The sequence below is a fragment of the Tamandua tetradactyla genome, chromosome 4, assembly GCF_023851605.1.
Source record: "Tamandua tetradactyla isolate mTamTet1 chromosome 4, mTamTet1.pri, whole genome shotgun sequence".
NCBI lineage: Eukaryota > Metazoa > Chordata > Mammalia > Pilosa > Myrmecophagidae > Tamandua > Tamandua tetradactyla.
This window is the reverse complement of record NC_135330.1, coordinates 68,755,339-68,781,965: the sequence shown is the minus strand read 5'-3', so window position 1 is coordinate 68,781,965 and position 26,627 is coordinate 68,755,339. Positions and strand designations below refer to the sequence as shown.

At 37.8% G+C, this 26,627-nt stretch overlaps 1 protein-coding gene across 15 annotated transcripts in view; it reads right to left on the bottom strand.

Annotated features, from left to right (window-relative positions):
- The window catches only part of HHAT (hedgehog acyltransferase), a 472,050-nt gene that overhangs the window by 207,989 nt on the left and 237,434 nt on the right, over window positions 1–26,627 (bottom strand). For all 15 annotated transcript variants that reach the window (XM_077157719.1, XM_077157721.1, XM_077157722.1 and 12 more), the window contains one exon: window positions 7,522–7,557. In XM_077157719.1, coding sequence (XP_077013834.1) covers window positions 7,522–7,557 — 36 coding nt within the window. The remainder of the gene's footprint in view (window positions 1–7,521; window positions 7,558–26,627) is intronic.

Sequence of the window (26,627 nt, the reverse complement as noted above, 5' to 3'; positions counted from 1 at the left end):
CATCTTTTCTCTCATCAGAACAAAACCATGCTTCAAAAGGGCCACATTATTTCATATAAATGGTTATGTTTGTATACATCTGAGTCAGCACTATTATTGAACACCATTTTATAAACAGAGTCCATTTACTCAGGGAAAGGAATTTATCTTCTGAGGACCATATTAAGTGTACAGATCTTTCCAAATAGCTGTAGGGCCATGCCAGAGGCTCACTGATTTTTTTTTTATTATTATTACATATATATATATATATATTTTTTGCTTGTTTGTGTTTTTTGTTTTTTTTTTTTTTTCATGGGCAGGCACTGGGAAGCGAACCTGAGTCTCTGTCATGGCAGGCGAGAACTCTGCCTGCTGAGCCACCATAGCCCACCCCCTCATTGCTTTTTAACAGTTGCCTAAAATGCATCAGTGGTATGGTCTCCACACTTTGCATTTCTGTTTAGCCCTAGCAGACATCAAGACAGTAGTCATCTTAGGGAAAAAGCACTAACTCAACGATCTCATTCCATGGTCTTTGGAATAAATACGGAAAGTTGTCAGTAAAGAAAATTTCACTATTTGGAAAAATAAAAGAAGTTTCACCCATATTTGAAATGGATTAAAGAGTTAAATATAAATATATAGAAAAGAAGAAAAATAAAGAGGAATATTTTCTGGTTTTTAAATTTATAAACATAAGAGCAATAGAAAAAATGCAAAAAAAAAGAGAGAGACAAATATGATCTTTTAGAAAAAAATGAAAGAAGGGTGGCTCTAGATCCTCCATAAAAAGTCATGATCGTATCCTGTATCACTAAAACTATTCCCCAATGGGGAGAGTGGGAGTCAAGAAGATGGGATGAGAGAGAGAGCAGAGGGAATACAGAACAGACACACCATCTTAAAGCAGGGAGGGATGGCTACAGAGCAGGGGCAGATGAAAAATACGACAGGTACCAAAAATCACACCAAGATCACTAATCGATATTACTTTCTTGCCAATGCAAAACAAAACAAACTAAATTTAAGCAAGCCACCCTATTATCTATAATGAAACAGAGCAGCTTTATTCTATAATTCTATAATCTCTTTTCCCAGGTTTTTTTTTGGTGTTATATTAAGAACTCCAGCTAACGGCCTTCTTCTGAAGTGATTCTCAGGTAAGATGCAATTACTGCTTCATAAAAGTCTTTCCTTTGCTTTCTATAAAATACAGAAGGCCTGAGCTCTCTGAATTTTCCCACAGTCATCATAAAATGCCGATATTAAAAATGTTCATACTTTGTTAAACATGACAGCTCCTTCCTGCCCCATAGATCAGTGAAATACTCCAACTTAAAAGGAAACATGCCCCTCTTTGCAATTCGCTAGGCTGAGTTCACAGATAAGGCTCTTGGCTTTCTTGAACTGTCTGTCATTCCAAAGAAACCCATACTACTTCCGTGGATATAAAAATTGCAGCTGATTAATTCCAAGCATGCTGCAGTTTCTTCTATGCCAGATGCTAAAGCATTCAATACAACCTGACAAACCTGAGCACTTGTTAAGAGTTTGTTGGAGCCAATAAATGTAGTTACTTTAAAGCATATGTATGCCAATTTCTCCCAAATTTCCTCTTTTAAAAAGGGAAAAACATTTTCTTCTCTTGGCCATTACAGAGTGAGGATTCCTCAAGTACCACCCACCTCACTCTTCTAACCCTCTAGGCTTTTTTTTTATTTTAACTTTTTTTTAATTGTATAATATAACATACATACAAAGCAAAGAAAGAAAAAAATCGATGGTTTTCAAAACACTATTTAACAAGTAGTTACAGGACAGACCCCAGAGTCTTGTCATGGGTTACATTACCATCATCTCAGATTTTTCCTTCCAGCTGCTCCAGAACATTGGAGGCTAGAAGGAATATATATATTTTTTATCATTTTTCCTTTTTTGTGAAAAATAACATATATACAAAAAAGCAATTACATTTCAAAGCACAGCACAACAATTAGTTGTAGAACAGATTTTAGAGTCCTACACTTTTAGGTTTTTACTTCTAGCTGCTCTAAGATACTAGAGACTAAAAGAAATATCAATATAATGGTTCAGCAATCATCCTTGTTTGTTAAACCCTACCTTCTCTGTGTAATTCCACCATCACCTTTGATCTTTCTCCCACTCTTTGGGGGCATTTGGGCTATGCCCATTCTAACTTTTTCATGTTGGAAGGGGCTGTCAATAATAACGGGTACGGAGATGGAACTAGGTGATGTTCTGGAAAGGCTGGGCCCTCTAGGTTTTATATGGTGATATAATTACAGAAAAAATGCAATTGCTCTAAGGGACCACTCACTATCTTCAAGTCCTCACAACCTAAGCAACCATATCCACCCCTCGCCACACAACTGAAACTGCTTTCTCTTAGCCCATGGAGCACTCTGAAGGGCGCTTAAGTAAGACCTCTGAGTGACCAAATACAAATCCCTTCCTTTAAAAACAAAAAAAAAAACTTCACTCAACCAACCTTTTCTATCAGCCGCCCTGTCTTTCTTTCCTCTCTACAACCCCACTTCTCACAAAAATTGCCACTTCGTCATCTCCCGCTCAAAGAGCGCCCCCCCATTCTCCAATGTGGCTGCTGAGCCATCATCCCACTGACACAGTCCTTGCTTAGGAACCCAACGATAAATGTGCTCAGCCCTCATCAGGCTTGATCTGACTGCTTTAAAAGGGTAATTATCCTCATTGCTTAACTTTCCCCAACTTTATTAAAGTATAATCGGCATGCAATAACTTGTCCCTAGTTAAAGCACATATTTTGGTAAGTTTTCTAGATATATACATACTCTCAACCTCACTCATACCACAATCACGGTAATGAAGATTTCCACCACCATAGATGCTTCTGCAGGCACATGGTAATCTTTGTCTCATGCCATCTCCCATCCATCCACCGCTGATCTGCTTTTGCCACTACAGATGAGTTTTTAGTTTCTGGAGGTTTATATAAATGGAATTATACAATACATACTGTTTTGTTAATGACTTATTCACTCAGGATAGTTATTTTGAAATTCGTCCACATTGGACATGTGTCAACAGTTTCTTCTTTTTTATTGCAGAGTACTCTCCCATCGTACAGATACACCACAATTTGTGCATCCATTCACCTATAGATGGACATTTAGGATGTTTATAGCTAGACACTATTAAAGATAATTTTAATTTGTACACTCATATATATTTTGTGAGGTCTATTAAGCATTTTATAAAATTACATACTATGATAAATTATAGTTGCAAATTTTAATTTCTAATTTTTGCATTCTATCACACAAAGATACAATTGATTTTTTTTCATGTTGACCATGTATCCTTCAGGCTTGTTATTATCATTTATTAGTTCTAGGCGCTTTTGTGTAAGTCCCATAGTATTTTCACATAGCCAATCATGGCATTCTCAAACAAAGATGGTTTTACCTCCTCTTTTCCAAACTCTATGTCTTTCTAGCCTGGAGGACTTATTTCCCTACTGTGCTAGAACATCTGTACAACATGGAATAGAAGTGGTGAGAACAGACATCCTTGCCTGGTTCCTGCTCTTCGAAGGAAGGCACTCAATCCTTCATCATTAAGTATGATGTTAGCTGTAAGTTTTTCACAGGTACCATTTATCAGGTTAAAAACATTCCCTTCTATTTCCAGTTTGCTTAGAGTTTTTAATCAGGAATGAATTTTGTAAATATTTACAAATACCTTTTCTGTGTCTATTGAGATGATCATATTATTATTTTTTGTTTGTTTGTAAACACGGTGAATTACATTAATTGGTTTTCAAATGTTAACTTTCCTTGGATAAATCCCACTTGTTCATGATATACTATCATTTTATTTATTTATTTATTTATCATTTTTATATATGTGAACTTCCACTGGCTAAAATTTTGTTAATTTTTTTGGCATCAGTTTTCATGACAGATATTGGTACATAGAGTTTTATTTTCTTGTCATATCTTTGATTGATTTTAGTATGAAGGGTGATACTGGCCATTTATACTTAAATGCTTAATGAAATACTTGATTTTGAACATTGCTACTTGTTTTCTACTTTCTGTAATTATTTCAGTCTGCCTTCTTTAGAACTGAGTATTTTTATTATTCTACTTTATTTTCTTTTTGGATTATTAGCTATAATTTATTGTCTTTTTTAGTGTTTGCTTTGGTGTTTATAGTGTACATACTTATTTTTCAGTCTACCTCAATTAATATTATAGCACGACAAGCATAATATATGATCCTTAAAAGAGTATACTTCCCCCAATGCACCCTTAGTTCAATTAGTGTCACATATTTCACTTCTAGTTACATTACAAACCTCATATGTAACATATGTTTAGCTTTAAACAGTCAATTATCATTGGAAGAGATTTATAACTAAGAAATATTTTCTATTTACTCACAGTTTACAATTTCTGGTGCCCTTTGTTTCTCTGTGTAGATTCAGCATTCCATCTGATATCATTTTCTTTCTGCTTAAAAGATTTCCTTTAACATTTCTTGTAGTACAGGTATGCTGGTGGTGAATTCTTTAAGTTTTTATACGTCTGAAAATGTCTTCATTTCAATTTTGCTAGGTATAAAATTCTGGGTTTTGTTTTTTTATTTTCAGCACTTTAAAGAAGTTGGTCCATGTTTCCATCATTTCCACTAAGTTCACTAATATTTTCCTCAACAGTGTCTAATTGGCTATTAATTTCATCCAGTGTATTTTTCGTCTTAGATATTATGGCTTTTATCTATAGAAATTTTGTTTTGTTTTTTATATCTTCCATATTTCTATTTAATATGTGTATCTTTTTTTTTACCTTCTTGAACATACGAATGCAGTTATAACAAATGGTTTAAATTCTTGTATATTAATTCTATCATCTGTGCCATTACTGGGTCTGTTTCAATTGACGAGTTTTTGTTCTCCCTTTAAGTACTATTTTCCTACTTCTTTGCATGCCGAATGATCATTTTTTCCAGGATTACAGTCACTGAGAATTTTACCTTGTTGATTGCTGAGATTTTTGTATTCCTGTTAGTTTCTTTAGTTTTGTTCTTGAGCACAGTTAAGTTAGTTGGACACAGACTCGCCCTTTCAAAGCTTACTTCTTAGGTGGGACCAGAGCAGTCTTCAGTGTAAGGCTAATTTCTTCCCCATTACTCAGGCAATACTCTTCTGAATACTCTCCTTGTCCTGCCTATTCTGGTTGATGAAAATGCAAAACTATTACTGTCCTGAGTGAACTCCAAGGATTATTCCCTCTTTTCCTTTCCCCAACCTCAGGTAGCTTCACCAAAAGCATGTGTTAATCAGCTCTCAGCTAAATAATCAAAGGGGATCTCTGTACATCTCCAGAGCTCTATTTCTGGCAAATCTTTCCTCTCTCATACTCTGCCCTATGAACTCTAATACCTTGGCCCCCTCAAACAAAAGGCTCTTTCTCCTTCATCAGGGAGTCCATCAGGTTCCATTTACATTTCTCCGCCAGATGCTTGAGCCAGGAAAGTCTGTCCAGGCAGTAAGCTGGGCAGTCCTTAGATTCCCCTAATTGGTTCTCTTTCTCTCATAGATCATTGTGCTTCATTCTTTGATAATAAATTTGTGAAAACCGCTGTCTCATCTATTTTGTCCAATTTTTAAGTTATTTCAGACAGAAAGAAAGTCTGGTCCCTTTTCAGTTGCAAGTACAAGGCTCTCTTTTCATATTTGAATGAATCAAGTACAAAAGGTTCTTATAGCCTATGTTCCTCTCCTTGAAAAGCACTTATTACACTTCTAATTTTGCAAATAAATTTATAACTATTTAATCCATGTATCTTTTTCCTAATAGACTATAAGTTATACGAAAGCAAGGACCATGTCTGTCTTTGCTTATGATGGTATTTCCATACATATCCAAATAAATGGTAGAGTTTACTAAATGACTTAAAAAACTTTATTGAATGATTAAACAGCTTCTTCTCAACCCTCATTCTTCTTGTCCTTTCTGCCTATTCCATTCATTCCCTTATTCATTCAATCACTCCTACCACAAATGTTTGTTGAAGGTTTAATCTCTACAAGTTTCTGAATTTAATCACAGAAAGATGATTAAGACATGATCCTTGCCCTCAAGAAACTTATTAGAGGAAATAAGACAAGTACAAAATGTACATCCATCACTAAGGAATTATGTGAACAGTATACCATAGAAATAGCACAAAATACCAAAGACCTCAGCTCAAACATTTTAATTATTCCCTGAAGTATACACCAACAGCTTTTCCTGATTGGTTTAGATTTGGAATTCTTATGCCTGCCTTTCCTGAGACCTCTGGTCCTTCACCTCCCCTGTTAAAATCCATTTACCCTTGATGTGTTGATTCAAAGGTGGTGGTTTATACGCTTCCCTCTGTGCATGCTATGATGGAGGAAGCCAGGACAACACATATTCCTTGGGTCATGGGTAAGCCAAGGAAATTTCAACCTACAGCCATGGACGATGCTGTGGAGAAGACAACAAGGTATGCATGGCCTCTCTTGAAACATCACCATATGTAATACGACACACAAGAAACACTGCTGGTTTAGGATAAAGGTGATTAGCATGATGTATCATTCCCCTCAGAGAGCAATTTATCCACAGGGAGATGGTCATGCCCTGTGGAGAACATAACTGATCCAAAAATCACCTTAGAGCTATAGATTATCAGCAGACTGCTAGTCAAAATTAATAAGAATTCAGAAACATATTTTCAGAACGCAAATCACTTTAATGATTTCCAGATTTCGCATAATCTTTTTTGCTTTCAGTCCTTCATCAAACATTATTGTTTCTTTCATGCATTTTGGACAGGAATTTTCAGTAATTATTCTTCCACCATTATTAAATAAATATATGCTCAATGCAAAAATTTTAGAAAATACAGCTAAGTTGATAGGGAAAAAATCATATATATTCCTACCAGCACTGTTAATTTTCTGGCACATTGCCATTTAATCTTTGTTTGATTTAATAGCTATTTGAAATTAAAATGCCCCATAAGCCAACTCTGGTAAAAATCACCAATACTCTAGGATATGAACTGCCATATTTAATTTCTTTCAATTATGAACAAAGTTGTATCTTCATGACTATAAAACAACCAGTAGTTTCAGTTTAGAAAGATTAAATTCAGTGGAGGAATCAGTTAAGTGGGTTGTTTAATGTATGAATACAAATGAGCACTCTTCACTTTTCAATTAGTTGCTCCAGCAGCCTAATAGTTGGAACTGAGCTTGTCCAGGTCTGGGGTAGCAATCACTTCAGCTATAAACCCTATAAACACAGATTTCCCTGACTGTTTTAAAAGAACAATTATCTTATGTGTGGCAGGCGCAAAAAACATGTTGTTAGCAGTATTTTCTTGACAGGGACACAACTGCCATCATTCCTCAAGATATTTAACAAGGATTTTATTTTTCATTTCACATAAATAATAGATATGTTATTCAGTGATATCTAAAAGAAAAATTATTGGGCTTACCTGATTAGGAAATTATGCAGTCCAACATCAAAATACCTGTTCAAAAAAGACAATCAGATTTTAAAATGTTGTTTACAGCAATGGTGGACTTGACAAACCATATATAACTAATCATGTCCACAACATGGCGATGTATGGATTACTCCATGACAGCGGTTCTCAAAGTGTGGCCCCTGGAGCAGCATCAGTAACCTTACCTGAGCAGAGCAGAGAGAAGAGCAGCTGTTTGCCATTGAGCCTAATCCTCACAGCAGCCATCCCTTAAGCTCTGGGCCAGTGATGGACCATTTAAGTCACAGCCTTCCTGGGCTACCATCAAACTAATTTAATCCATATGAATGGTGCTGCCTTATTTTCCCTTACTAGAGGCCTTGTTTCCCTCGAACCCCCTACCCTGCTTAGCCCATGACCTTCTCACCCTTTGAGTCTGTCAGTGAAAAGACTGGGTGGCCAGCATCGTAATTCTTCTGTCCTACAGACACTATTATTAGTCCTTTAAACCATGGCTATGTCCCACCCACCAGACTGGCCTTCTGGGTTAGCAATCTGCCCGAGTAAAGTCTAGTTAATTCTGTTTCTTCAGACAAGTAGGAATGGACAGAGAAATTAACCCTAGAAAGGGGTCTGACCAGCCAGGTCTTGACTATCCCGAGTTTTGAGCTCCGCCCCTGTCCCTGGAGAATCCCTGCACATCTGGCCCTTGACCCTACCTCGCTTATAGCAGGTTTACTGATATTAAAATAGATTTAAGTGGAAAGATTTTTTTATATACTTAAGCATTTGTTTACAGATCATGGATACAGGGTAGGCAAGAAGAGAGAAACTCAAAGTCAAAATATGAGGTTATTTAGTTAATATGCCATTTACCTAAAATAATTCTACAGTTCAGGGAAAATGGGATTCAAGATTCATAAATCCCATTTGCTCATAAGTCTTCTGAATAATGATTTTCTCTAAAGGGAAATCTAGCTGTTGAGGTAGCTCATTTGTTTCAGTTAATTTTACATTGACCAGGATGAGATGCTAAGTTCTTCGTATAACTATATTTAACACAGATTTTTTTAAAATTATCTCTCAACCAAAACCAAGGCCTACTTTCTCAGCAGCATAAGTAAATATTCACACCACAGTTAGCAATTCTAAGTGTGCAAGAATTGCACTATTGGGATATAGAAGCATGTATAAAATTAAAACAAAGATTTCACCTTCCTTCACTCATCCAAAGCCTTTTCAATTGCATTAGCTACAGGAAGGAACATACTATATTCCAGGAATCATACAGAAAAATAGAAACAGAAGGATTCAGAGAGACTCTCAGTAACACAGGAGTCGGGAGGAGGGAGAAGACACTAAACACAAGAATCCTAATAAAACACATAAGAATATTATAGGTGTTACTATTTATTTAGTATCTCAATATTAGATATAAATACATGTCAATTACCATATTATGTGCTCATAGATATATATTGTTGAAGAGAGGCAGGTAATGGTATCTCTACTTTGTGGGTGAAAGAAATGAAACTCAGAGAGGTTAAGTAGTTACCCAGGGCTCACAGTCAGTAGAAGATAAAGCTGGAAGTCAAAGTGAACCCCAAAAGGCAGGAGTTACTTGAACTTCCCTAGCAAAGGCTTTCACTGCCTCTCATTATTACTGGCTGTTCGTTTTTAAAAACAGATTGAACCCTGCTGTCACCTGATTTCTGCATCTCTCAACATGGTTGTCCTGTTTCAGGCAAGGCAACCTGCTTTTGCTCTGCTGAGCACATCAGCTCTGGAGGCTTCATTGGCCTCCTCAGGCCAGGTTCTAGCGCGTATGTAACTTCTCTGAGCTTTAGCTTCTTCATTGTGGAAACAGAGATACCTTACTCATGGGGGAGTTGTGGGAACTAAGTAATATAACATAGATATAAGGTTTAGTAAAGTGCCTGGGATACAGTAAGATCTGTTTTAGTTTGCTAAAGCTGCTAGAACACAATATACCAGAAATGGGTAGGCTTTTATAAAGGGCTTCATTATGATGCAAATTTATAGTTCTAAGGCCATAAAAATGTTCAAACTAAGGCACCCAGAGAAAGATACCTTGACTCAAGAGAGGCAATGTCTGTCATGTGGAAAGGAAGGCACACGGCTGGCGTCTGCATCCTCTCCTGGCTTCCAGTTTCAAATGGCTCTCACAAGCCCAGTGGATCTCTCTGGGTTCTGGCTTGCTTAGCATCTCATCAGTAGGCATGTGGCAACGTCTGCTGGGCTCTGTATCTCCAAACATCCATTTCTAGACGTCTGCTCTCTCTGTCACAGTACTACAAGCACCAAATATCTGCATCTATGTCACTCTGAGCTTTCTCTAAAATGTTTCCCCTTTTAAAGGACTCCAATAAGCTAATTAAGACACACCTTAAACGGACAGAGTCAGATCTCCATCAAATAAAAAGGTCACACCCACAACTGGGTGTGTCACATCTCCATGGAAACAATCCAATCACAGTTTCCACCCTAAACAACAGGACTGCCCCCACAAGACTGGATTAGGAGAAAGAACATGGCTTTTCTAGGGTACACAACAATTTCAAACTAGCACAGTCTCCTTCCTTCACACTTAAAACAACTGTTTCATGGAAGCCCTTTCCCAATAATTCAGTGGGGGAAGCAAGTCACATAAACAGAACAAGAGATACCTTACAATGCAGCCCAGAAAGAAAGACAATTTGCTCCAGGGCATAGTCAAAGGTTGCTCGCTGGAGGGGAAGGCACTACGGTTGGAAAGCTGAGAACAGATGGCAGACAGGGGGCTCTGAGGGACTGACTCTCACGAAACTCAGGCAGGGGAGAAGGAACACCCATAGTTCAATGAGTCCTCACGCAGAGCTTTGAAACCTAAGGTGAGAGTAGGCTCATCACCAAGCAGGGAAGGCTTCATCCCTCCTGCCTGTTCAGATCAGCATCTCACAACCACACACCAAAATGTGCCCAAAGACACCAGTGTAAATCCAGCTTCACCTTCAGCTGTGGCACTGCCCTAAAACTGAGGGTCTAAATGCATACACGTGAGGGACTTGATGTTTCTTCTCACCTGTTTTTGATTGGCGCTGTGCACCTCAGCAAAACATGTTCTTAAAACTTAATCCATTCTATGGGTGTTGGTCCATTGGAAATAAGATCTCTTTAAGACGTTACTTCAGTTAAGTGTGGCCAAAATAAATCAGGTTGGGCTTTAATCTGGATTACTGGAGAAGCAGAGTGAAAGCCAGACAGTGAAGCCACAGGAAGGAGCAAGAAGTCAACAGAACCCAGAGAAGCCAGGAGAGGCCACCAGTGCACTGCCATGCTACAGAAAAGCCAAGGACCCAGGATTGTCAGCAGCCAGCTCTAGAATGCCACAGTCTTCTGTGAGAAAGCACTGCCTTGATGACATCTTGATTTTTGGACTTCTCCTGGCCTCAAAACCATAAACCAATAAATTCCCATTTTTTAAACCCATCCACTGCAAGGTATTTGCTTCAGCGGCCAGAAAATTAGAACAGTTATAGAGGGAATTTGTGTCTGGAATAAGTTGAGGATTTTAAGCAAGCCTGTGGCAGGCAAGCTTATTAAGATGGAGACTAATATAAAGAATTGACAATCACTAGGAAATTGAAATGGAATGGAGAAGGGCAAGGTAGAAATGGGCATGAAAAATGTGAGAAGAAAAATGCAGGAATAGAAAAACAAAGCTTCCTCTCACACACAGGCATCTTACATCTTTGTCATCATTTCGTCTGTGCTGCTGTTCACGCATTCATTCAACAGATACCTGATCAGGGCCTTCTGTGTGTCAGATACTGGTTTAGGACACAGGTGTGAGTAATATCACAAAGCTGCTACCTCTCATGGCAGTCACATTCTAGTTAGAAGAAATATAAAGCAAATAAAGTACATAAATATATAACATGAGAGATCCTGGGTAAGGCCAGGATCTGAGCCCAGGGAGTCCCCAAGAGCCAGAATAACCCTGAGGAAACAGTCTCCTTCTTTCCCCAGTGGGGGAGAGCCAACCTAGCAGATGCAACAGCACAAGAAAGGACCAGGTACCTGGCCTATTGCTTCAGATGCCTCAAAGTATTCAGGGAATGGGCTACCCACCAGCCTTTTATACACATGTAAACATTTTAAAAATACCAACACCAAGTGAGATTTATCTTGGGAGTGCAGGGATGATAATAAGAAGTCCATTAATATAATTCATTTAAGAAGGAAAATCATTTGATCTTCACGACAGATTCAGAAAATGCATTTGACAAAACCCAATACCCATTCATGTTAATCAACTAACACTCAAAATTGTATTAATTGATGGATTCACCCTTAACATGATAAAATATGTATATCATCTCCCAAACTTGCAAATTACTTGTGAGCGTCCCTATTAAAGCCAGATACAAGTTGGGGGTGCCCGCTATCTCCACAACTCTATCTAACTCTGTTGCGGGGTTAGCCGATAAAACTAAGATAAAGCGGTTAGAGGCTTAAGAATGGGAAAGGAAGAAGTAAAATTTCCTCTATGTGCAGGTCGTATGATTATATATGAAGTAAACAAAACAATCAATGAAAAAATGATTAAAATAGAAGGAACTTTTAGTAATATAGGGTAAAACACCAACAAAGTAACATCAATGTACAACTTAAAATCACTGAGAAGACGGTAATTTTGACAGAAAAAAAATACTGAAATACCTTAGCATAAACTTAAAGAATGTCCAAATATATATGAAAAAACTATAAAACACACCAAAAAAAACCACAGCCCCACAAAAATAGGCCTGAAAAAATGGGAAGACATAATATGTTTTTGACAGAAAGACACAATAACATAAAGTTGTCAAGTTCTTCGAATTAATTTATAATTTTAATGCGATCCCAGTAAAATTATTAGGATTTTCTATGTGGACCTAGACAAGTTTATTATGAACTTTATTTATAAGAGGAAACAAGCAAAAATAGCCATGAAAGCCCTGAGAACAAAGAGCAATGAAAGGGAAATAGTTCCATCAGATATGAAAACAGAAGCTTTAAAACTAAAGCAGTTTGGTGCTGACAAATGAATAGACAGACCAAATGAAACAGATTAGAAAATCCATGAACAGATTCAATTGCAAGGAACAATTTTGAATAAAGGTAGCAACTCAAATTGCTGGGGAAACAAGAACCTGGATAGCCATATAGAAAAATATAAATTGGATCCATTTCTCATACCTGGATAAATTCTAAATGAACCAGAGATTTAAATGTAAATAATGAAATCATTCAAGTACTAGAAATATTTTAAATTGTGAAGTTCTTTATTACCTGGGAGTACAGAAAAGTCACTCAAAACCCAGAGTTAATTAAAGAAAAGACTGTTATCTAAGTTTGTCTACACAAAAATTAATGAAAAAAACACTTGCATGACAAAAAGTAACAACACTAACAAAGTAAAAAAAAAAAGACATACCTAAATATATTCTATTTACGAACTTCTGAAAATAAAAAAACCCAACAACCCTATAGAAACAAAGATCACAAAAAAGAAATGCAAAAGACACAAACACATAAAAAGATGTTCAACCTCACTCACACTAAGAAAAAATACAAATTAAAACTATACTGAGATCCATTTCTCATTTATCAGACAGTCAGCATTCTAAATCTGAAAACATTCGTTGTTGACGAAAGTTGTGGGAAAACTGTTCCTCTATTATATCACTGGTGAGAATGCAAAATATTGTAATCCCCATGGAAGGAAAGTAAACAATATTTAGTCAATTGCACATGCATACACCCTTGTATTAGTTTGTTAAAGCTGCCGGAATGCAATCTACCAGAAATGGAGTGGCTTTTATAACGAGGATTTATTAAGTTACAAGTTTACAGTTCTAAGGCCTTAAAAATGTCCAGATGAAGGCATCCAGATAAAGATGGCTTGACTCCAAAGAAAGGCCGATGTCTGTCACATGGAAAGGCACGTGGCTGCCATCTGCTGGTCCCCTTATTCCGGGTTCCATTGCCTTTAATTTCTGGTTTTAGTGGCTTTTTCTTTAGGTATCTGTGGTCTTTCATTTAGCTGCCCTGGGTTTCATCTCTTAGCTTCGCATCTCATGGCAGGGCACAGGGCAACTCTGCTGGGCTCTGGATCCTGTCTGGCTCCTGCCAGCTTTCTCAGCTCCTGATGTCTCCTGGGGCTTCAGCATTTCCAAACGTCTCTGGCTTTCTCCTCAATGTTTCCGTGTCGGCTCTTTTGAGGACTCCAGTAAACTAATCAAGACCCACTTTGAATGGGTGCAGTCACATCTTCATCTAATCAAAAGGTCACACCCACCATTTGGGTGTGCCACATCTCCATGGCAACAATCTAATCAAACGGTCCCACCCTACAATACTGAAACGGGATTAGAGGAACAACGCTTTTCTGAGGTACATAACAGTTTCAAACCAGCACAGATGGAGTCTCTCCTGTGGGACTGTGTTTTTAATTTCAAAAGACTAACAAGCCAGTTAATTTTGGAAATATTTACTCATCTAGTTTTCTTGTACAAATGCAAATTTCATCTTACAGAGGTAGAGAAGGAAGGGAATAAGAATTTTTAGAAATTGTATGCCAGATACTGTATGTGATGGTTTAACTCAGGTGTCAACTTGGCCAGGTTATGGTATTCAGTTGTTTAGTCAAGCGAGCACTAGCTTGATTGTTAGTGTGAGGGCATTTTGTGGATTTAAATCATTAATCAGTTTATTACATCAGTGGCTGATTACATTTACAATGAACAAAAGAGGCTGCCCTCAGCAGAGACATCTCATCCAATCAACTGAAGGCCTTAAAGGGAAAACTGATTATTTCAGCAGTCAGGAGGGAGAATTTCTATGTCTACCTCAGCAAGCTTTTCCCTGAGAAATTCATCAGAACTTCCATCTGAGTTCCCAGCGTGTGGCCTGCCCTAGTGAACTTGGGCTGGCCAATCCCCACAGTTGCCTGAGCCCATTTCTACAATTAATCACTTAATATTTAAGAGAACCAGGTTCTGTTTCTCTGAAGAACCTTGTTAGCTCTGTTTTTCTGGAGGATCCTGGCTAACACATTGTACTAAGCACTCTGTGCATTATCTCATTTAACTCTGACATCATCCCTGCAAAATAGAGCTCCATCTTCTGAAGCCTCGCGTCCTTGAGCTTAGCCACGTCACTAGTAAGTTGCTGACTCAGGGTCTAGCTCAGAGTACCAGATGCCAAAGTCTGTGCTGTTCCAGCCACTCACTCATTTAACAAACATTCACCTCCAAGTACTCCAGCAGGCACTGGGAATTCAGGAATGAACAGCACCCAACCACTGCTTCAAAGGGTAAAGAAAATGGGAACCTCAAAGATAATTTCAAAACAGTGTGAAGGGTGGCAAATATTTTCTCTCTCAACGGACTGCATACACTAGGACGGCAAGAACCAGGACCTAACACCATCAGCCCCACCCCCGCCAAAAAATGATCTACTGAGTGAATCACCATGTGAATGGATATGCTGCAGTGAGCCCCCATGTCTGTGTATGTTCTGGCACTTAGCACAGTACACTGTGGATAGGAGATGCTCAGAAGTGGTTATTTCATACATTGATAATTATATATAAAGACATAAAACAAACACCCACAGAGAGAAATGGGTTTTCTCTTCTGAAATAAGATACTTATCAAACTGTAGTACAATTATTCCTATCATCTCACAGCTACCAGGACACAGTAAGCCAGGATTTCCTTGTGAGGAGACATACGGAAACACTGGTTCTGTGCATATTATTCTTGGCTCCTTCCAGAAATTAAAAATAGGTATGATATAAAGGTTTTTGTTGCCCAAAAATCCATTGAGAGCAGCAAAGAGGAGGCAGCTTTCAGCTTCACATAGAAAAGAACTTTCTAACAAGGAAAAAGGCAGTGGATTTCCAATCATTAGATTAATTCAAACAAAGTAAAGGAGTGATTAAAAAGGAGCTTAACCATCAGAAAACTGGAATGGACAGGCCTTCAAGGTTTCCTTTAGCCTCAGGCTTCTGAGTCTCTGTATCGGTGAATTTCAGGAAGTATCTCTAATGATGACATAACAGTAGCTCTTGTCCGATACCAACAGCAAATTAATAGACAGGGCCTGGGCTAATGGTTCCACCACAGCCCTAATGGTTTATTTATTACAATTATATTGCTGTTATAATTAAAGCCTCACAGCATATCAAAATGATGCTTGTTGAGCCTGACAAGGTGCTGTTATACATATATGTACTCCCAGAGGATAGAGGTTTATCCAGTTCCAGGATTCGTTCTGCTCTACAGGCTGCCTGCTCCATGGGTCCTGGTTCTCCCTCCTGGGTTGGTCTTGGCCCTTTGGGAGATGGTGATAAAACAGCAAGGAACTGTAGGCACAAGTTGCAAAGGACACGCAATAAGTGAGATGTATCTGAGAACCACTGCTGTTTCAGTTGACATAGCATGACACACACAAGGCAATATTTACATAATTTATGTTCAGATTTCAATCCTTGCCTCTACCTCTTCAACTGACAAGCTTCACGGTTTTTCTTCTCCAGACTTGTTTATCCCACTAGTGATTTGCCAAAGTTTAGCTTTCACACACCCGATGGGAAAACTGATGTACAGTGTTAAGAAAGGTAGGCAGGGAGAGAAGGAACAAATTAAATCTCTAGGAGAGTAAAGTTTATACCTGGACTCAGGAAGCCATGATTAATTCTGTTGACTACCTAACCTAATTTCAGAGAGCTGGAAAGAACTTAAAGCATATCTGTCCTAATGTTCTCACTCGCCAGATCAGTAAATGGAGGATAAGGAAGATGGAATAATTTGAAACACCGGGAAAGTAATCAGAAAGCCTGGGGAAAGGAGAGGAAAGAAGGAGGGAGTGACAGGTATAAACCCTCAGGAATAAAGAACTTTCCTAATCTACAGTAGAAACCAAGTCACACTGGCTATGGAATTGGAAATTCCAAGTCTGAGCTCTAACTCTGCCACCTAATAGGATTTGACTCAGGTAAATCATTAATCCCTGTACATCTCAGTTTCTTCACTGTGGCATAGAGATTATAATATCTGCGGTGTAAAAAGAAGCAAGTGAGGTAGACTTGATGTAAGTGCTTCATAAACATTCCACAAATGTTCAAACTTATTTTCTCTTCTCCTTAGGCATTATTAATTTCCTGACAGGCTCTTCTCCAAATTGCATTAATGCTATAATTGTCCATTTATCTGACAAATATTTATTGAGCACCCGTGAGACACTGCAATAAATGCCGAGGATACAAAAGTGAACAAGAGTTCCTGTGTATATTTTGGAAAGTAGCCCTTGATCAAATATGTGATTTGTAAATGTTTTCTCTCAGTCTGTGACTAATGTGAGTAGTTCTTTCATTTTCTTTTGAAGTACAGTTCTTTTTTAACCTTGAAATATCCAATTTATCAGTTTTTTCCTATCATGGATAATGCTTTTGGTGTTATATCTAAGAAATCTTTGCCTAATCCAAGGTCTTGATGATTTTCTCCTGTTTTCATCTAAAGTTTTATAGTTTTAGATGTTACAATTAGTTCTTGGATCCATTCTGAGTTACTTTTTGCGTATGGCATGAGATAAGAATCTGAATTCAACTTTTTTTTTAGAAATGTTATAGGTTTACAGAAAAATCATGAAAAAAATAGAGTTTCCATATATCCTCCTCACACTTTTTCCCTATGATTAACACTTTGCATTACTGTGCTACCTTTTTTACAATCGATAAAACTATATGAGCATAACTATACTATTAATTATACTCCATAGTTTACATTGCTGTTCACTGTTTGTGTTATACAGTCCTATTTGGGTTTTTAAAAATTTTATTAATTTTTTAAAATGTTACTAAAAGTTTGACAAGCTAAAAATTTTCCCTTTTAACACATTCAAATATACAGTTTGGTAGGGTTCATTCCATTCACAATGCTGTTATTATCACCACCACCCACTACCCAAACATTTCCAACACCCCAAATAGAAAATGTATACCAATTAAGCTTTAATCATTCCCTAACCCAAACCTTGCCGGTGGTAAAGTTTCTGATTCTAGGAATTCACTTTTTCTAATTATTTCTCATAGTGAGATCATACAATATTTGTCCTTTAGAGTCTGATTTATTTCACTCAATATGTTACCTTCAAGGTTCATTCATGTTGATGCATCAGTCAGAATTTCATTTCTTTTTATGGCTGAATAATATTCTACCCCATGTGTACACCACATTTTGTTTTTCTTCTATTGACTGACACTTGGGTTGCTTCCGTCTTTTGGCAATTGTTAATAATGCTGCTATGAACACTGGCATGCAAATAACCTGTTCAAGTTCTTGCTTTCAATTCTTTAGGGTATATATCTAGAAGTGGGATTGTTGGGTTGTATGTTACTTTTATACATAACTTTCTGAGGAACTGCCAAACTGTTTTCCACAATAGTGAGCCATTTTACATTCTCATCAACAATGAATGAGTATTCCTAATTCCACATTCTCTCAACACTTATTTTTCTTTTTTTTTTTTTTGTATGCTGTATGGCAGGGTCACATTTCATTCTTTTTCTATGTAAATATTTCATTATTGAAGCACCATTTGTTGAATTGTTTTGTTTGTTTGTGTGTTTTTGTTGGTTTCTTTGTTTGGGAAGTACATGGGCTGGGTCCAAGTTTTTTTTTTTTTTAACAGTAGCCATTCTAAAGGGTGTGCAATGCTATCTCATTGTGGTTTTGATTTTATTTCCCTAATGGCTAATGATTCATGTGCTTATTGGTCATTTGCCTATCTTCTTCGGAGAAATGTCTGTTCAATTTTTTTTCCAGTTTTTTGAACTGGGTTGTCTGTCTTTATATTGTTGAGTTGTAGGATCTACCTATATATTCTGGATAATAAAACCTTATCAGACGTGGTTTCCAAGTATTTTTCCTATTCTGTCTATTGTCATTTTACTTTCATGATGAAGTCCTTTAATGCAAAACTGCTTAATTTTAATGAAGTCCTGCAGGATACTTTTAAACTATGCCCCTCTTCAACCACACCTTACCTAGCAACCAATAGCGTCATCCTATTTCCCAATCACAGCGCCTTCTTTACTGACCACCCTTTCTCAACCCTCTACCCAGCTACTAAACACCTCACACACTTACCTCTCTCTCCCATTGGCTCTAACCCTCCCCATCCTTCACATCTCTTCCTTCCCAAGCCATATTTAGACACAATATCTCCTTCCACCAATCAGCTAAGCCCACGGTTACCCTTTCCTGAAACCATCCCCCTCTCCACCGCCTCTATATAAGCAAAAGTACTTCCCTTAATAAAGGTCCTTGTGCGCAGTCCTGCTAACTCTACTTGGTCCGGCGGTTTGATTCCCGTCCCGCGCGCGCACGTCCTGCCCCGTCAAGCCCCCGGAGGCGTAGGCCAACGCTTCCCCCGACCGCACGCCGCAGAAGACCCCCCAACGAGGAAGGCTTAGCAAACCTCCCTCCCCGCAAAGTTCCATATGTACTTTTCCTTTGTTGCACCTGTTTTGGCGTAAAGTCTAAGAAACTATCATCTAACACAAGGTCCTGAAGATATTTTCCTGTTTTCTACTAGGAGTTTTGTAGTTAGGGATTTCGTATCGAGGTCTTTGATCCACTATGAGTTTATTTTTGTAGATGGTATGAGATAAAGGTCTATTTTCATTCTTTTGCATGTGGATATCCAGTTTTCCCAGCACCATTTGTTGAAGAGACTATTCTTTCCCCCATTAAGTGGGCTTGGCAACCTTGTTTAATCAACTGGCTTTAGATGTGAGGGTTTCTTTTTGAGCTATCAATTTGATTCCATTAGTCAATATGTTTGGTTTGATTGCTATAGCTTTGTAATAAGTTGTAAAGTTGGGAAGTGAGTCCTCCAACTTCATTCTCTTTTTCAGTGTAACTATTCAGGGGCCTCACCCTCTCCTATAAATTAGACGACTAGCTTTTACATTTCTGCAAAGAAGGGTGTTAGAATTTTTATTGGGATTGCATTCAATCTGTAAATTGCTTTGGGTAAAATTGACATCTCAGTCTTCCAGTCCAATGCCCTTTCAATTGTTTACATCTTCTTTTATTTCTTTCACTTCTTCACTAAATGAAGAAGTTCTTTGCATCCTTGGTTAAATTTATTCCTAGATATTTGATTCTTTTAGCAGCTACTGCTAATGGACTTTTTTTTTTCATGCCTTTCTCTTCAGATTGGTTATTATTAGTATACAGAAACACTATTGATTTCTGCTTGTTGATCTTGCACCCAGACACTTCGATGATTAGTTTATAGCTCTCTAGCTTTGTTGTGGATATTTTAGGATTTTCTATATATAGAATCATGCCATCTGCAAAAAGAAAAAGTTTTATTTCTTCCTTTCCAATTTGGATGATTTTTATATCTTTTTCTTGCCTACTTATTCTGGATATAACTTCCAATTAAATGGTGAATAACAGTGAGGAAGTCCACCTTTTTTGCATGTGAATATCCAAGTGTTCAAGCACCATTTGTTGAAAAGACAATTGTTTCTCCATTATTGAAGCATAGCTGGCCATTTTTCCCATGTGGAGCTTATACTCTACTGGGAAAGAAGTACTTAAAAATAAATAAATAAATTATTGAGGATTGTGTTAAGTCCCAGAAAAAAATAGAGCACACATTACAATAGAGAATAACAGAGTAAGACAAGTTTACTTACTGTTTTCATGTAAAGCCTGACTGAATAGGAGACAGTTAAACTGAAACTTAAAGGATGATAATGAGTCAGTCATGAGAAAAACCAGGGGAATAGTGTTACAAGTAGAAGGAAGAACAAATGCAAAGGCTGTGAAGTAAGACTGAGTTGGAGGGACTCAACAAACTGCTAGAAGACCAGTGGAGATTTAAGAGTGTGGATGATAGGTCAAGCCAAGTTGGAGAGGTAAGCAAGGCCAGATCATACAAGGTTGTATAAGGAGTTTTAAGTTTATTGTAGATTCAATGGGAATATGTTGAGGGTTTCAGGCAGAGTTGTAAGAGATTATGGTTTACAATTTTAAAAAGCATAAACACACACACACGCACCTCTGAATGCTAAAGATAAATGAGTAAGGGTGGAAAAATAAAGCCAGGTAAATTATTTCAGTTGTCCTTGACACCACATCAGAAGGGACATGGGCAAAGATATTTTCAGGTGAAACAGAATTTGCTAATGGGTTGGATATGAGGAGCGAAGAAAAAGGAGAACTTGAAGATAACTTTTGAATTACTGATTTTTATATTTAGGTGAATGATGGGTGTCATTTACTCAGTTAGGAGAGATTAAGGAAAAAGAAATCAAGAGACCTGTTGTGTTGATTTGAAATGATGTATGGACCCTAGAAAAGCCACATTTTAATCCTAATCCCATTTTGTAAAGGCAGCTGCTTCTTCTAATCCCTATTCAGTACTGTATGTTTGAAAATGTAATTAGATCATCTGTTGCCAGAGGAATGGTGTCTAGGGCATGAATGGAAGGCGTGGTCCCTGAAGCAGAGGTAAATCTTCCATTTGTAACTGGTGGGAGGAGCACGAAGATGGTGCAGATGCCAGCAGATTCTTAAGAGAATGCAGCAAAGTCATTAGTTGAGAGAAAAGTGTAAAAGGGGTACGAGGCAGTCATTTGTTGTTTGTTTTGAGAGGGGTCACCAAGCTTCTATTTCTTTTCTTTTGGGTAACAGAAACATGACATTTTTCTGTGGATTTAAATCTCACTCATGTCTTTATGTCCTGCCACTCCTACAGCACAAGTAAGGCAACTGGGCTAAGACAATGGGATTCTTGTACCCAAGATTAAATCATTTTTTTAAATGTAATTTTATTGAGATGATATTCACACACCATATAATTATCCAGCGTTCAATCAACGGTTCACGGTAGCATCATACAGTTGTGTGTTCTTCACCGTAATTTTTGAACATTTTCATTATTCAAAAAATGCATAGAAGAAAAATAAAAATGGAAAAGAATGACCAAAAGATTTCATGCCCCTTATCACGCCCCCATGATGATGATGATGATGATGATTTTTGCATGGGCAGGCACCAAAAGAGAATATTGTTATTTTTTTGTCCTTATTTTCTTACTTATCTGTGCATAGACTGGATAAAGGGAGTGTCAGTTACAAGGTCTTCACAATCACACAGTCACAGCATAAAAGCTATGAAGTTAGACAATCATCTTCAATTATCAAGGAATACAGGTCAACGGTTTCAGGTAGTTCCTTCCAGCTATTCCACTCCATTAAAAACTAAAAAGGGATATGTATATAATGCATAAGAATAACCTCCAAAATGATTCTCTTTGGAATATCTCAGCCATTAAAACTTTATTTTGTTTCATTTCTCTTCCTCCTTTTGGTCAAGGCTTTCTGAATTCCATTATGTTGGATCCCTGCTCATCATCCCTGGGAGTCATGTTCCACGTTGCCAGGGAGATTTACACTTCTGGAGGCCCTGTCCCAAAAATAGCTGGGAGAGCAGTGAGTTTACCTGCCAAGTTGGCTTCAAGAGGGTGTCACTGGGCCAGAATAAAAATGTGTCTACAATTACACTGCTATTAAATTACCTGGCTTCAACTTGAACTTGAATCTCCTCACTAAAAATTCAGGGCTTTAAAAATTACTTATGGGACTTCCGGAGAAGATGGCGGCTTAGGAAGACGCGCGGGTCTTAGTTCCTCCTCCAGAAAAGCAACTAAAGAAACAGAAACAATACAAAACAGCTCCCGGAGTCACGACAGAGACCAAAAAGACAGCGTACCCCATTCTGGAACAGCTGAACAGGCAGGGAAAATCTGCTGCGGTGAGATACCCAAGGGGCGCGCGTTTTCCCGGCCGGGGCGGCTGGCGACTGGGGTCCCCTCCACGCACGTGGCTCCCCGGTCTGACTGGGAACGTTGGATAGCGGGGCCCTCCCGTCACACTTGGCATTTCGGGCCAGCTGGGCAATTAGGACCGGCACTCTCCCAAGCCCCGGCAGCCAGCGACCCCCGCCTCCACGCGCGGTTTCCCGGGCCGACTGCCGTGCAGACAGACGAGCGCCACAAGCGCCACCTACTGGGCAGGAAAAGAAAAACAGAGCCCAGAGATTTCACAGAAAAAGCTTTCAACCAGCTGGGTCCCACACCCAGGGAAATCTAATCAAATGCCCAGACACCAGCAGAAAATAATGGATGACGCTTGGAAAATTGAAGATATGGCCCAGTCAAAGGAACAAACCAATAGTTCAAATGAGATACAGGAGCTGAGACAACTAATGCTGAATATACGAACAGAAATGGAAAAACTCTTCAAAAACCAAATCAATAAATTGAGGGAGGACATGAAGAAGACATGGGCTGAACAAAAAGAAGAAATAGAAAATCTGAAAAAACAAATCACAGAACTTATGGGAGTGAAGGACAAAGAAGAAAAAATGGAAAAAACAATGGATACCTACAATGGTAGATCTAAAGAGACAGAAGCTACAATTAGTGAACTGGAGGATGGAACATCTGAATCCCAAAAAGAAACAGAAACTATAGGGAAAAGAATGGAAAAACTTGAGCAGGGGATCAGGGAACTGAATGACAATATGAAGCGCACAAATATACGTGTTGTGGGTGTCCCAGAAGGAGAAGAGAAGGGAAAAGGAGGAGAAAAACTAATGGAAGAAATTATCACTGAAAATTTCCCAACTCTTATGAAAGACCTAAATTTGCAGATCCAAGAAGTGCAGCGTACCCCAAAGAGAATAGACCCAAATAGGCGTTCTCCAAGACACTAACTAGTTAGAATGTCAGAGGTCAAAGAGAAAGAGAGGATCTTGAAAGCAGCAAGAGAAAAACAATCTGTCACATACAAGGGAAACCCAATAAGACTATGTGTAGATTTCTCAGCAGAAACCATGGAAGCTAGAAGACAGTGGGATGATATATTTAAATCACTAAAAGAGAAAAACTGCCAACCAAGACTCCTATATCCAGCAAAATTGTCCTTCAAAAATGAAGGAGAAATTAAAACATTTATAGACAAAAAGTCACTGAGAGAATTTGTGACCAAGAGACCAGCTCTGCAAGAAATACTAAAGGGAGCACTAGAGTCAGATACGAAAAGACAGAAGAGAGAGGTATGGAGTAAAGTGTAGAAAGAAGGAAAATCAGATATGATATATATAATACAAAAGCCAAAATGGTAGAGGAAAATATTATCCAAACAGTAATAATACTAAAAGTTAATGGACTGAATTTCCCAATCAAAAGACATAGAATGGCAGAATGGATTATGACCCAGCAATACCACTGCTAGGTATCTACTCAAAGGACTTAAGGGCAAAGACACAGACGGACATTTGCACACCAGTGTTTATAGCAGCATTATCTACAATTGCAAAGGGATGGAAACAGCCAAAATGTTCATCAACAGACGAGTGGCTAAACAAACTGTGGCATATACCTACGATGGAATATTATGCAGCTTTAAGACAGACTAAACTTATGAAGCATGTAATAACATGATGGACCTAGAGAACATTATGCTGAGTGAGTCTAGCCCAAAACTAAAGGACAAATACTGTAAGGTCCCACTGATGTGAACCGACATTCGAGAATCAGCTTGGAATATATCATTGGTAACAGAGACCAGCAGGAGTTAGAAACAGGGTAAGATAATGGGTAATTGGAGCTGAAGGGATACAGACTGTGCAACAGGACTAGATACAAAAACTCAAAAATGGACAGCACAATAATACCTAAGTGTAATGTAACTAGGTTGGAACACTGAATGAAGCTGCACCTGAAATATGGTTTTTTGTTTGTTTGTGTGTTTGTATCTTTTGTTTTTGTTTTTTTTCTTTTTCCTTTATATATATATATATATATATATATTATTAGTATTATTATTTTAATTCTCTTCTCTATATTAACATTCTATATCTTTTTCTGCTGTTTTGCTAGTTCTTTTCCTAAATCGATGCAAGTGTACTAAGAAATGATGATCATACATCTATGTGATGATACTAAGAATTACTGAGTGCATGTGTAGAATGGAATGATTTCTAAATGTTGTGTTAATTTCTTTTCTTTTTGATTAATAAAAAAAAATTTAAAAAAAAAATTACTTATGGGTGAGGAATCAAATGAGATATGCTTTTCAAAAGACAATGTTTGTAATTTTGGGACTAGGACAGTTTTTATTATTTTTTAAATATTATTTATTATTATTTTTATTAAAGAGAATATACTGACTTTGGGGGCTTGAAATATAGTGGTAGATGAGTTTAATTTTGGGGGTAGGACTATGGACTAGGAATTCCCTGACATTAAGGAAATTGAAGCACCTATGGATGGGGTAGATAAGATCTTCTAAGAAATAAAATAATTTAAAAAAAAAATCTGTAGCCAGCGGTTCAGAGAGAGGACTCAGATCAAACACCAACTCACACGGGACAGGTACAGCTAATATTGTTTGTGGATATTCCATCCTTCTAAGCATTGACATGTACATGAGGGGCGAGAAACCTGTGAGCTTCCCTCCCAGATTCCCTTATCCCTGGTTTCTGGTTAGTTTCTACAACAAGCGGCACTGTCACAAGAACTGGAAGGTGAGAGTAAAAGGGAAGCCACTGCTCCCGTGGGAGCAGCTGGAGGCTGACAGGTGGACACTGGTAGACAGCAGATAGTTTTTGCCACTGTGTCTGCCTTTTCTGATAAAAATACTCCAAAAGATAGGAATCAAAGGTAATCACCTCAATATGATAAAGGGAATATATGAAAAACCAATAGCCAGCATCATACTCAATGGAGAGAGAATGAAAGTCTTCCCGCTAAGATCAGGTACAGGACAAGGATGCCCACTGACACCACTATTATTCAGTATTGTGCTACAAGTTCTAGCTAGGGCAATCAGGCAGGACAAAGAAATAAAACACATCCAAATTGGAAAGGAAGAAGGAAAACTCTCATTATTTGCAGATGATATAACATACTTGGAAGATCCTGAGAAATGCACAGCAAAGTTTCTGGAGCTAATAAACAATTTCAGCAAGGTGACAGGATATAAAATTAATGTATAAAAATCAGTAACATATATATATACACAAGCAACGATCTAGCTAAGGAGTCAGTTACGGAAAAAATTCCATTAAAAATAGCAACTAAAAGAATCAAATACTTAGGAATGAACTTAACTAGGTACATAAAAGCCTTGTACACAGAAAACTACATAACACTGCTAAAAGAAAGCAAAGGAGACCTAAATAGGTGGAAAGACGTTCCCTGCTAGTAGATGGGAAGGATAAAAATAGTTAAGATGTCAATTCTCTCCAAATTGATCTACAGATTCAACACGGTACCAATCAAAATTCTAACAACCTACTTATGAAGATTTGGAAAAGTTAACTATCAAATTTATCTGGAAGGGAAAGAGACCCCGAATAGCTAAAGGCATCCTAAAAAAGAAGGAAGTGGGAGGATTAACACCCTCTGACTTAAAAACTATTATAAAGATGTAGTAATCAAAACAACACAATACTGGCACAAAGACAGAAGCATTGACCAATGGAATTGAATTGAGAGTACAGAAATATACCACCAAATCTATGGTTAACTGATTTTTGACAAGGCCCACAAATCCTCTCAACTGGGACAAAATAGTCTTTTTAACACTTGGGCATGGAAGAACTGGTTATCAATAGCCCAGAGAATGAAAGAGGACCCCTATCTTACACCCTACACAAAAGTTAAGTCAAAGTGGATCAAACACCTGAATATAAGAACTAGTACCATAAAGTTTCTAGAAGAAATGTAGGGAAACATCTTCAAGACCTAGTAATAGGAGTTAGCTTCCTAAACTTTTCACCCAAAGCACAAGCAACAAAAGAAAAAATAGATGAATGGGAACTCCTCAAAATCAAATGTTTCTGCACCTCAAAAGACTTTGTCAAAAAAGGTGAAGAGGCAGCCAACTCAATGGGAGAACATATTTGGAAATCACATATCAGACAAAGGTTTCAATTCCTATATGTACAAAGATATCATACAACTCAACAACAAAAGAA